At 51.1% G+C, this 13092-nt stretch overlaps 1 protein-coding gene across 3 annotated transcripts in view; it reads right to left on the bottom strand.

The window, feature by feature from the left end:
• LOC141221874 (contactin-associated protein-like 5) overlaps nt 1-13092 on the bottom strand; it is a 1265469-nt gene that overhangs the window by 211950 nt on the left and 1040427 nt on the right. For all 3 annotated transcript variants that reach the window (XR_012289806.1, XM_073666602.1, XM_073666603.1), the window contains 2 exons: nt 10399-10526; nt 8891-9061 (listed from right to left, as the gene is read on the bottom strand). Coding sequence is in view for 2 of the 3 variants with exons in the window: in XM_073666602.1 (XP_073522703.1) it covers nt 8891-9061; nt 10399-10526 (299 nt within the window). In the remaining variant the exon portion in view is untranslated. The remainder of the gene's footprint in view (nt 1-8890; nt 9062-10398; nt 10527-13092) is intronic.

Genomic DNA, 13092 nt, shown 5'->3' on the forward strand with positions numbered 1-13092 from the left:
CATCTTGGTAATGATAAATCATATCCAGGGATGGCCACACTTCAGCAGCCCCCACCCTTGGGACCTTCTGTTAAAACGTCAACTAGATAGTTTCCCCCATCCAGGCTCCTGTGAGATAAGAAGCCCCAGGGCCTACTTAACACTTGAATGCTAGGAGCTTCAAAGACTTCGAGAGGAAACACAGCCAGCAGTGGGGGGGTGCTTCGTCCATCTGTAACTGACCATTTGTCCCATAGGACTAGTTTCTTTGTCTGTCACAAGCATGGAGGCATAAGATATAGAAACATGAATAGTACACGCATGTTGCGTGGGATGGGCCAATAAAAAAATATCACGGCGTCCCGGAGCCATTGCGCACACAAGCCTCCGCGGTAGACGTTGGTACGTGCTCTGGAAGCCAAGATATAGCGCTGAGCCATTCCTGAGGACCGTATGGTATCATAATTGATATCAAAAGGTCGGTTACGGCGGCCCGAATCCATGGGAACCCCTGGGGGTATCCTGAGACCATCCCAGAAGAAATTATTGGGTTCCTTAGAATTTGGGCTTCTGATCGAAGTTAGACCTGAGGGTGGAGACTGAGCCAGCTGACCTCACCAGCAGTGGGCGGGACGGGGCAGGTAAGATAGCAGGACAGACAAGAGATCAGGCAGTCTTGACCCAAGAGTGGGGTGCTGAACATCTGAGCACCAGCTGAGGCCACCAAGGGGAGGAGCAGTTTGACCATGCGGTGGTAGGCCTCAGCCTGTAACAAAGAACCGTGCCTGCGACCGCAGAATCCTCTCCCTGCGTCACAAGAAAATCAAGAAACCGGTAACTGATATGCTGTGGTGATTCTGTGTGTTGTATTCCATTGTTGTATAGTTTAGCCTGACCTTATACCTGTGTATATTTAGTTGTATATCGTGTATCTAGTGTATTATTATAATCAATTACCTCAAGTAATTGTGGGCCTGCCTTTTATTCTGCATAACGAACGCACGTCCGTGTGAGCTCGGCTCAAGCCAAAAACGCTACCCAGGGTTGGTTCCTGACCCGATATAGGCCCATTCACGGACTGGGCATATATCTAAAATAGGGACTGGTGGCAGCATACCAACTGGGGATTGGGGAAGGCTGGTAGTGACGGTCGGAGGTTCAGATATATATATTCCTGGCGCGGCCAAGGAAGATATATATACCGCCCTCACTACAGAGGGCCCCGATACCCAGTAGGTTACAGGACAGTCTCTCTGGCGACCGCTTATCCTAGGTGCAGTTCCTTGACTGACCTGAAGCTAAGAGGGCGCTAGCGAGTTGTGCTGTGTAGTGACGTTACGGTTTAGTGACGTTGAAGGGATAACACTCTACCGTGTTCCCTGCGCTGGTTGCAGCTACCTGGCACTACTTTCTCTAGGTGCAGTACCTTGACTGACCTGAGAGGTAAGGGGGCGCCAGAGAGCTGCAACCACTGGCCGTCTTTCATCACATTGGTGGCAGAGCGGTGGGATTGCAGAATAATAGTGTTGTGGGACCCCTACTCCCACGCACTAAAGACTGCCAGTGGTAACTTCCACTGCTGGAGTCTTAAGGTCAGCCCAACGTTAGACGGTCAGGCTAAAAGTATAACAAGGTGTGTGCAAACTCAGGGTTGCAGCGGTGTCGGTTACCAAGATGGCAGACGGCACCAGGAGCAAGACCCTGCAGGAGGCTAATGCTACGGTCCGTGTGGCAGGAGGGGAGGACATTGTTACTCATGGCGAGGAGGAGTCCAGCCCGGGCACCTCAGGGAGCCAGTCCCCAGTATACGGTCCCGCAGTGGGCTGCCCACCACCTACCCAGCCCAGCCTGTCCAGATCACAAGCCCTTTTACAAGCGGCTATGGCAAGTCTCCATTCTCATGGCGATGCCGTCTACAAAACCCTCCTGGCAGCATCAGAGAAGGCAGCGGAGGAGGAGCGTGCAGAGCGGGCTGCGGAGCGGGCTACGGAGCGTGAAGCTGCAGAGCGCCGGGAGGCTGCGGAGCGTGCAGAGCGAGCTGCGGAGCGCCAGCACCGACTGGACCTGGCCCAGCGGGGGCTTCCGCTAGAGCAACCAACCCATCAGGAGACCAAGTCGTCCAAAGTCCGAGATGAGGACTTCCCTCTACTGGAGAAGGATGGGGACCTGGACTCCTTTCTGGTGGCATTTGAACGGACCTGTCTTCAGCACCATCTGGCCCGGGATCAGTGGGCCAGATACCTGACCCCCCGTTTGAGGGGTAAGTCCCTGGATGCCTTGGGGGACTTACCTGCCGGGGAGGTACAGAACTACGACTGCATCAAGCGGGCCCTGATCCGGCAGTACAACCTCACTCCCGAGTCGTACCGCCAGAAGTTCCGGAGCCTGCTGCGTGGCCCCAAGGACACGTGGACCGATCATATGCGGGCGCTGTTGAGAGCCGCAGAGCACTGGACCTCGGGTCTAGCGCTTACTACCCGCCAGGAGGTCCAGGAACTGTTCGTCACGGAGCAGTTCTTGTGGAACTGCCCAGAGGACCTCCGACAGTCCCTCCGTGACCGAAAACCAACAGGGGCTTCTGCTACAGCCGCCCTGGCAGACGAGTATGCCAATAACAGGGCGCCTGAGCTGAAGAAGTCTGCCAGCAGCACCTGGAGAGGGGGTAAGCCCAATCATGCCCCTGTTTCCCCGGCCCCTAGAACACAAGGGGTGTATCCCCCTGTTGCCCTCTCCAGGCAAGGACCAGACGTAAGACGTTGTCATCTATGCAACAAACCAGGACACTTTAGGGCTGAGTGTCCCCAGCGCCAAAAGACCCCATCCCAGTCCCAGAGAGCGCCCAATGTTTTGTGTGTGGGAGGGGGTGGTGGTAGGTCCCTGGACAACATCCAACCCGTCACCATAGGCCGTTCTGCGGTCATGAGACTGCGGGACACTGGCGCTGAACGAACACTGGTACGGCCTGAGGTGGTGTCCCCCCAGGACTTGGTACCAGGAAAAACTCTTTCCGTCTCCGGGGTTGGAGGCGTGGAGCCGGCACTTCCCGTTGCCATGGTGTATTTGGACTGGGGTGCCGGGAGGGGGATGTGGGAGGTGGGAGTAACGCCAAATATTCCCGCAAATGTTTTATTAGGGACCGACTTGGGGCGTCTAGTATCGCAGTATGTACCCTCTGAACCCCCAAGTTCGGCCCCCCAAGAGTGTATTGATTTGTCTGCTGCTAATGCCAACCATGTTGTATGTAGTGTGCGTCCTGCTGAGGAGGAGGGAGTGAAACCTGAGGGTAACACCTGCACACACACAACACAAACAGGGTTAGTGAAAGCAGGTGGGGAGTGTGGGGATGCCCGCAGAGGTGCTCAGCCGGCGTGCCGTGACCTCTTGTCCTCCGGTGAGGGAGGGGGCGGGCAGGATTCTGTAGAGGGAAGCTCAGGGATGGAGAGGGGGGCAGCTACCGGCAGTGTAGGGCTCCCAGGGGTATCCAGGCTGCTGAGTATAGGCCCACTGCAGGGGGAGGAACAGGCCATGGGGGGTGGGGGTGTCCCAAGAGAGGAGCCGCCAGGTAAGACCCCAGGGCAGGAGTTCCCCACATCCGAGATGTCCAAAGGCCTAGGAAGCCTGCCTGATCGGGCGGCTTGGTCAGAAACAGAGGGGAAGCGGGCACTACCCATGGTCACAGCGGTCATAGCCGCTGTCACCAGGAGTGGGAGCGCCGGAGCCCCAGGAGCCTTGCAGAGGTCCGACGGCTTCCCCACTTCTGACCAAGTGTCTGCCGGGTCAGACAGCGGCCAGGTGACATGCCCGGAGGGGCTGACGGAGGATGTGGCAGTGTCGTCGATTCTGGCAACATCAAGTCAGGAATTTCAGGCTGCGTTGGAAGCAGACGACAGCCTGAAAGCTCTCAAGGAACAGGCGGCACAGCCTCCCATGGAGTCAGACTGCAAGCGTGTGGTCTGGGACCAGGGACGGCTGTACCGGGTAATGGTCCAGCAGGGTTCACCGGAGGCGTGGCCCAGGGACCGACAGTTAGTGGTACCCTATCCGTTCAGGGCGGAATTGTTGCGGATCGCACACGAGATTCCGATGGCCGGACACCTAGGGATCGCTAAAACCAAGGCCAGGATAGCTCAGCATTTCTACTGGCCTGGGATGGGAGCCGCGGTGGGTGCCTACTGCCGTTCGTGTGACACCTGTCAGAGGGTGGGGAAGGCGGGGCCGCGCCCCAAAGCCCCACTGGTAACTCTGCCAATTATCGAAGAGCCTTTCTCGAGGGTCGCTGTGGATCTTATTGGACCTCTGTCCACTCCCAGCCACTCCGGGAAATGCTTCATACTCACGGTAGTGGACTATGCCACCCGGTACCCGGAAGCGGTAGCTTTGTCGTCCATTCGGGCCGACAAGGTGGCTACCGCCTTACTGGAGATCTTCTCCAGAGTGGGTTTCCCCCAGGAAATGCTCACCGACTGAGGGACCCAGTTCATGTCGCGGCTGATGGAGTCCCTCTGTAAGCAAATGCAGGTGCAACATCTGGTGGCCAGCCCGTATCACCCACAGACTAATGGCCTGTGTGAGCGGTTCAATGGCACCTTAAAGCAGATGCTTAAGATGTTGGTCGACTCCCACGGGAGAGACAGGGAGCGTTACCTCCCACACCTCCTATTTGCTTACCGGGAGGTTCCGCAGGCCTCAACGGGGTTCTCCCCCTTTGAGCTCCTGTACGGGCGATGGGTACGGGGCCCCCTGGCTCTGGTGAAGGAAGCATGGGAAGGGGATTTGGCCACCCCCGAGGTGTCGGTCATCGAGTATGTCGTGCGCCACCGGGACAGGATGATGGCCTTGGCAAAGCTGGTGCAGGACAATATGGCCCAGGCCCAGGCCGACCAGAAGCGGTGGTACGACCAGAATGCTTGTGAGAGGACCTACCAGGTGGGTCAAAAGGTGTGGGTACTGGTCCCCGTACCACAGAACAAGCTTCAGGCAGCCTGGGAAGGTCCCTACTTCGTGCACCAGAAACTCAACGCCGTCACCTATCTGGTCACCCTGGATCACGCCCGTGGAAGGAGGAAGGCCTTCCACGTGAACATGATGAAGGCTCATCATGAGCGGGAAGCGACTGCCCACACAGTGTGCAACCTTCCCGAGGAAGGAGAGGTAGAAACCCTCCTGGATCTGCTCACCCAAGCCAAGGCGGGTGGGTCCATCGAGGATGTGGGGGTTGGCCACCAGCTCACGGAGGACCAACGGTCGCAGCTGGGGACCACCCTGCACCCCTTCCGGGGGCTGTTCAGCAGCCTGCCCGGAAGGACTGAGATGGCTGTCCACGACGTGGACACTGGCGATCACCCGCCGATCCGGCGTTCAGCATATCGGGTCTCTTTCGAGGTGCAGGGAAACATGCGCCAAGAGATAGACGAGATGCTGAAGCTGGGGGTGATCCAGGCATCCAGCAGCGCGTGGGCCTCACCTGTAGTCCTCGTTCCAAAAAGGGACCGAACTACACGGTTCTGCGTGGACTACCGGGGGCTCAACGCTGTAACAGCCACCGATGCGTTCCCCATACCACGCATCGATGACCTGCTCGATCGGATGGCCGGGGCTAAGTACCTGACCATCATGGATCTGAGCCGGGGGTACTGGCAGATTCCTCTGACCCCCGCGGCAAGGGAACGCTCTGCCTTTATCACCCCTTTTGGACTGTACGAGTCCACAGTGATGCCATTCGGCATGAAGAATGCCCCTGCCACTTTTCAGCGGATGGTCAATACGCTGCTTGAGGGACTTGAAGGGTACGCGGCTGCGTACTTGGACGATATTGCAGTCTTCAGTCCCACTTGGCAGGATCACCTAGAGCACCTGCGGCAGGTGCTCGGTCGGATCCACCGGGTAGGCTTGACCATCAAGCCGGAAAAGTGCCAGCTGGGCAATGAGTGAGGTCCTCTACCTGGGTCACCGGGTAGGCGGGGGGATTCTGAAGCCAGAACCTGGGAAAGTGGATGCCATCGCATCCTGGCCCACTCAAAGGACCAAAAAGCAGGTGATGTCCTTCTTGGGGACCGCCGGGTACTATAGGAGGTTCGTCCCACACTATAGCACCCTGGCCAAGCCCCTGACGGACCTCACCAAGAAGAAGCTGCCCGTCGCAGTCGACTGGACAGTCGCCTGCGAGACAGCTTTCGGGGCACTCAAGGCCGCCCTAAGTAGCTCCCCTGTACTGCAAGCTGCCGACTTCGACCGGCCGTTTGTGGTACAGACCGACGCCAGTGACTTTGGCCTCGGTGCTGTGCTAAGTCAGGTCAACACGACAGGCCAGGAACATCCTGTCTTGTACCTGAGCAGGAAGCTACTGCCCCGGGAGGTGGCTTACTCCACGGTGGAAAAAGAATGCCTGGCAATTGTATGGGCCCTGCAGCGTCTGCAGCCCTACTTGTACGGGAGCTATTTCACCGTGGAGACGGACCACAACCCCCTCAGCTGGTTACACACGGTCTCTGGGTCGAATGGCAGGTTGCTACGCTGGAGCCTCGCTCTCCAGCAGTACCACTTCTCCATTCGCCACTGAAGAGGCCGTGACCACGGTAACGCTGACGGGTTATCCCGGCAAGGGGAGGGTGCAGAAGGACGCACGGAGGAACACAGGAATGTGCTACCCCCTCGCGCCCTCGTATAGGGGGAGGTGTGATGAACCCGTAGCCGCCATCTTGGTAATGATAAATCATATCCAGGGATGGCCACACTTCAGCAGCCCCCACCCTTGGGACCTTCTGTTAAAACGTCAACTAGATAGTTTCCCCCATCCAGGCTCCTGTGAGATAAGAAGCCCCAGGGCCTACTTAACACTTGAATGCTAGGAGCTTCAAAGACTTCGAGAGGAAACACAGCCAGCAGGGGGGGGTGCTTCGTCTATCTGTAACTGACCATTTGTCCCATAGGACTAGTTTCTTTGTCTGTCACAAGCATGGAGGCATAAGATATAGAAACATGAATAGTACACGCATGTTGCGTGGGATGGGCCAATAAAAAAATATCACGGCGTCCCGGAGCCATTGCGCACACAAGCCTCCGCGGTAGACGTTGGTACGTGCTCTGGAAGCCAAGATATAGCGCTGAGCCATTCCTGAGGACCGTATGGTATCATAATTGATATCAAAAGGTCGGTTACAGCGGCCCGAATCCATGGGAACCCCTGGGGGTATCCTGAGACCATCCCAGAAGAAGTTATTGGGTTCCTTAGAATTTGGGCTTCTGATCGAAGTTAGACCTGAGGGTGGAGACTGAGCCAGCTGACCTCACCAGCAGTGGGCGGGACGGGGCAGGTAAGATAGCAGGACAGACAAGAGATCAGGCAGTCTTGACCCAAGAGTGGGGTGCTGAACATCTGAGCACCAGCTGAGGCCACCAAGGGGAGGAGCAGTTTGACCATGCGGTGGTAGGTCTCAGCCTGTAACAAAGAACCGTGCCTGCGACCGCAGAATCCTCTCCCTGCGTCACAAGAAAATCAAGAAACCGGTAACTGATATGCTGTGGTGATTCTGTGTGTTGTATTCCATTGTTGTATAGTTTAGCCTGACCTTATACCTGTGTATATTTAGTTGTATATCGTGTATCTAGTGTATTATTATAATCAATTACCTCAAGTAATTGTGGGCCTGCCTTTTATTCTGCATAACGAACGCACGTCCGTGTGAGCTCGGCTCAAGCCAAAAACGCTACCCAGGGTTGGTTCCTGACCCGATATAGGCCCATTCACGGACTGGGCATATATCTAAAATGGGGACTGGTGGCAGCATACCAACTGGGGATTGGGGAAGGCTGGTAGTGATGGTCGGAGGTTCAGATATATATATTCCTGGCGCGGCCAAGGAAGATATATATACCGCCCTCACTACAGAGGGCCCCGATACCCAGTAGGTTACAGGACAGTCTCTCTGGCGACCGCTTATCCTAGGTGCAGTTCCTTGACTGACCTGAGGCTAAGAGGGCACTAGCGAGTTGTGCTGTGTAGTGACGTTACGGTTTAGTGACGTTGAAGGGATAACACTCTACCGTGTTCCCTGCGCTGGTTGCAGCTACCTGGCACTACTTTCTCTAGGTGCAGTACCTTGACTGACCTGAGAGTTAAGGGGGCGCCAGAGAGCTGCACCCACCGGCCGGCTTTCATCACATATATATATATATATATATATATATATACTGTATATAGCGACAAAGTCACTGGCAAAGTACTGGAGAGCACATATGTAGCACTGAGATTGTTAGCTCCACCACAAAAAGTGATGAGAGGAGTTAGTCAGCCATGTTTATTGCTAGGGTGATTAAACATCTGTAGAGAAGGAAGAGTTCAGAGGATAAATTCCGAGCCTTTTAGAGCATTTGATGGGTCGTGGGTCTGGGGGCTCAAGCTCTGGAGGTTTATTTTCATGTGAAGAATAGCTAAACCTTGGGTTGTTTGTTCCTGAAGAGGGTGGTTACCTGTAGCAACAAGGACTGTGCCATACGTTTTGGTTTGTTTTTCCTGATAGGCCGGGAAGGCCATAAGCCGTGTTTATTTTGCTAAAATTGACGCGGTTTATGCAGTACTCTTAATAAACCATCGGAACATTTAAAGAGACAGTGTTCCTGTGTCTATCTCCATGTGCAGCTGAGTGAACCAATCTACCTCATTTATATCTATATATATATATATACATATATATATATATATATATATATATATATCATATGTGTGGATATTGTTTCCTGTGGCTTGAAAAGCCACTTTCTGTCCAAATTGTTGCTGCTCTCACTGTATTACATTAAAATATATAAAATAAAGAGCACAACTTTGACTGTTAGTTGGTGCAGGGACATTTTCTATACTCCTGTGCTTGCTAGATGTCCTTAGCCCATACAAACATAACTTTCAAAGACTTACAGACTAACGTGATTCTTATGAAATCCTTGATGCCAAGATTTTCCAAGAAGATTCCAGATGAGCTTGTGGTCTTGAAGTAAAATGAGATGTCAGTGCTGAAATCCAAATGGAACGTGGGAAAATATAGATAAGATGTTCCAGAAGTGAAAGAGGCCGAATTCCAAAAACTTCCTGGGAAGCAAGAAATAAGTGAATTTTCACAATACTGTAATATAAGTGTATATACAGGAAAATATATGGAGACTACATGGAGATTTCATATATAACCAGGGGCTTAACAATTCCGCACCTTTCGACCGCGACCAAACCTTGTACAGAAGGGGGGCCTTCCAACACCTATTTTAGCTATATGTGTGACCAACGATGCACATTCAGCTGAAATGTATTGCAGTGCAGAGATTCACCTGTACCCTGCACTGCAATACACGTCACCCGTCAATCAGAGGCTGGCAGTTAACGTCAACGTGCCTTTCATGGGCAGTGCATTGGTCGTGACTTTATGCACCGATCATGTCTGGCATGCCAACATCTGCTTCCGGATCTGCCCTGGCTATGAAAGAGGACACTTTGCATTCTGGGAGCAGGAGAAGGTAAGAAAAATTGTTTATTTTTTTTAAATGCATTGGAAAAGAGAAGCAGAAGGGAGGACATTATTATAGGAAAGGCCCAAAATGGGGGATATTATACCAGGAAGGGGACCATGATGGGAGACAATATTACAAGAAGGGGCCATTGATGGGGGACACTCTACCAAGAAGGGGTCCAGGATGTGGACATTATTACAGAATGGCTGGGATGGTGAGCATTATACCAGAAAGGGGCCCAGGGTGGAGGACATTATTAGTGGAAGGGGCTCAAGACGGAGTATATTATTAGAGAAAGGGGCCCAGGATGGGGGATATTATTACAGGAAAGAGTCGGGATGGGGGACATTATTACAGGATGGGGCACATTATTACAGAAAGTGCCAAGAAGGTTGACATTATATTAGGAAGGAAAGAGAACATTTTACCTGGAAGGGGACCAGGATGGAAGACACTATATCCTATGAAAGGGCCCAGGCTGGGGGATATTATTACAGAAAGGGGCCAAGATGGGGGACATTATTAAAAGAAGGGGCCCAGGATGGGGGACATTATTACATGAAGGGGACAGGAGATGGAAATTATTACAGGATGGGGCCCAGGATGGAGCACATTATTACAGAAAAGGGCCCAGGATGGGAACATTATACCTGGAAAGGGACCAGGATGGACGACATTATATCTTATGAAGGAGCCCAGGATGGGGGATATTATTGCAGAAAGGTGCCAGTATGGAGAACACTATTATAGGAAGAGGCGCAGGATTGTGGACAAAATTATATAGAGGGCAAACACGTATATCTTTATAGAATATAGAACACTATGAAGGCCCATTCATTTGACAAACATGCAGGTAAGGGCCCAGGTCAAAATTTTGCACCAGGTCCCGCCAGACTCAAGTTTTGCCACTATATATATACTCACTGTCACCATAACAGCGCAGAGCTCCCACTTTCCAGGCAGCTTCAGACCCTGATCTGTTTGTATCAGTGACTACAATCTGTGAGACCGGTAAGTGTTCTTTAAAGGTCAGAAATCCAATGTCACTTGTCCTGTATAATATAGTAGAAGGAGAAGAAGAATAAGAATAGAAGAGAAGCAGAGAAAGAGAGAGGAAAGAGTAGAAGGAGATGAATGAGAAGAGGAAGGGCAAGGAGAAAATGGGGAAATTAAGAGGAAATGGAAAAGGGAAAGGAAGAAAAGAAAAGGAAGATGAAGGGGAAAAGGTATGAGAAATAAAAAAGACAAATAGTAGAGAGAATAAGAGCGGAAAAGGAAGTTGGGGATAGAAAAGGGAGAGAGGAAGGATTTGCAGTTCCTAAACAGAGAATATGAGGCAAGAAAGGATGAAAACAAGATGAGAAGGAAAAAAGGGAAGGATTGAAATATAAGGCAGAGAAAGAAGAATGGAAAATAAAAATATTTTAAAAATATTTTGTAGAAGATAGATACAAAGAAGAAGAGAAAAGAAAAGGGAAGTGAAGTGAAAGAATGGGAATGTCCAGGGGAAAAAGAATTGGTGATTAAAGCAGGAAATATTATGAAAACAGTAAGAAACAATAAATTAAAGAAAAAATAACGAAGGTAAAGGTGAAGAAGAATTAAGAAGATGGGAAGTAGTGAAAGGAATTAAGTAGGAGAATATATGAAAATGAAGAATAAATTCACAATAAGAAAAGATGAGGAAAGAAAAGCGGAAGTTATGAAGAAGACACATTTCTTACAACCATAGCGGAGATGAATTTGTCATTTGGCATACCTCTTAGTGATATCATACCATGCTAGCTGTTATGTACAGGACTGCTAGTATACCCACTGTGTTACCTATTCCTGCAGCAATCGTGCTCCCAGGAACTTACAATCTAACAGCTATTATTTCATATGCCTCTTTTAGACTAAATTTCTGCAACATAGATTTCTAAAATCTTATGCACATGCTGCTTATTATTTTCTTGCAGATTAGAAGCAGTTTGAAACCTGAACATGTCAATTACTTTGGCTGGTTCATGCGTTGCTATTTAAAAGTTTTTTTGTTGCACTAAACAAAAAAAAGCAGCATTTTGCAGTACTAGCAAAACAGACGAGATTTCTGAGACCTCATGCACACGCTGCATATTTTTGCTTGCCTAATTGAACATTCAAGTTGTTTTTACAAATCAGCAGCATCTCAATTCTTTCAGCTTTTTTGCAGTTTTTTACCCATTCAAATGGCCCAAAAAATACAAAACATATATTTCCTGCATTGTTTTTCCTGCCAACACTCCAGTGAAAAATCTTCTGTAAATCCTGTGTGCACATACCCTTTCAGTGTTTGTCAAGCGTTTTTAACCTTTTCAAATGAATGGGGAAAGACGCGTTAAAAAGCATGTATTTTACCCAGTGTTAGGCCTCTTTCACACGCAAGTTCTGATATTTCCGGTACTGGGAAAACCAGTACCGGAGATATTCGTGTCCGTGTGTCCTTGTGTTCCTATATGGCATATGTGTGGCAACTATATGTCACACAGTGTGTCACGTACTGGTGCCAGGGAATCAGCGGTACAGTTTGCGCTGTTCCCAAGTGCTGGGTGCTGCAGGCAAGTCTCACTATTGTCCCCTGCTTGCGCTGCGATCAGCGCGAGCAATGGATAATGTTGAGAGTAGTATATCTACTAGTAGTTCAGATGGATTATGGTGTGGGAAACATATTGCATCTTCGGTCATAATAATTTTTTTATTTTATTCTTATTTTTACATTTGGAGACAGCAGGAACAGAATACTGCTCTCGACATTGTCCCTTGTTCGCACTGATCGCAGCACACACAGGGGACAATGATGAGACTTGCCTGCAACACCCGGAGCTTGGGAACAATGCAAACTGTACACTGATTCCCAGGTGCTGGTACGTCTCACAATGATGACACACGGATGGTATCTGTGTGTCATCAGTGTGCATGTGTGTGAGACATTTTGCGGCCTGTGCTGCAGGCAAAAAAAACGGACATGTCAGCATGTTTTGCCCATGGACACACAGTCCGTGAAACACACTGACATGTGCATAGACATGAAAGAAGACAAGACACTGTGGAACCAGAACAGAAAGGAGGCGTGGCAGAGGGAAGGAGTGTGATCAGGACTCTGAGGACAGCGTTGTCAGGCTGAGGAGAAAAACAGCACGCGTGCAAGTTCTGAGGTGATTCTGACGCCGAAGAGGGAGATGGGAGGAGCAACAGCAGTGTCCGGAGCTCCTGTCGGGAAGAAAGGTCCGCATATCTGCCCAGACATCGATGGTCAAGCCCCGAACACCCGAGCAACGCCTGTCAATGTTCCTCACCCGGGTGACGTCAGTCGACAGAACGGGAACAGGTTGCAGTGGCACGGTTCTCAGACGTGTGCGCCAGTGACAGGACGTCACAGAAACTCTAAAGGTGTCAGATCAGAGATTCACAGTCGGGTCAGCGACCCGGAAGGATGCGCGAGACGAGCCGTTACCTCTGACATAGACATATGGTACTGGGCACGGATAGAGGAAAAGACTGTAGTAGACTATAGTCAGATGGGGTCCAGCAGACACCAGAGTGGCATCGCGAAAGTGGATAGAGAGTGACCGGGGAAACGGGCAGCAAGTTGTGATAGGA

Source organism: Phyllobates terribilis, unplaced genomic scaffold (genome assembly GCF_046119375.1).
Source record: "Phyllobates terribilis strain yellow unplaced genomic scaffold, ASM4611937v1 Scaffold_2__4_contigs__length_985480577, whole genome shotgun sequence".
Classification (NCBI taxonomy): Eukaryota; Metazoa; Chordata; class Amphibia; order Anura; family Dendrobatidae; genus Phyllobates; species Phyllobates terribilis.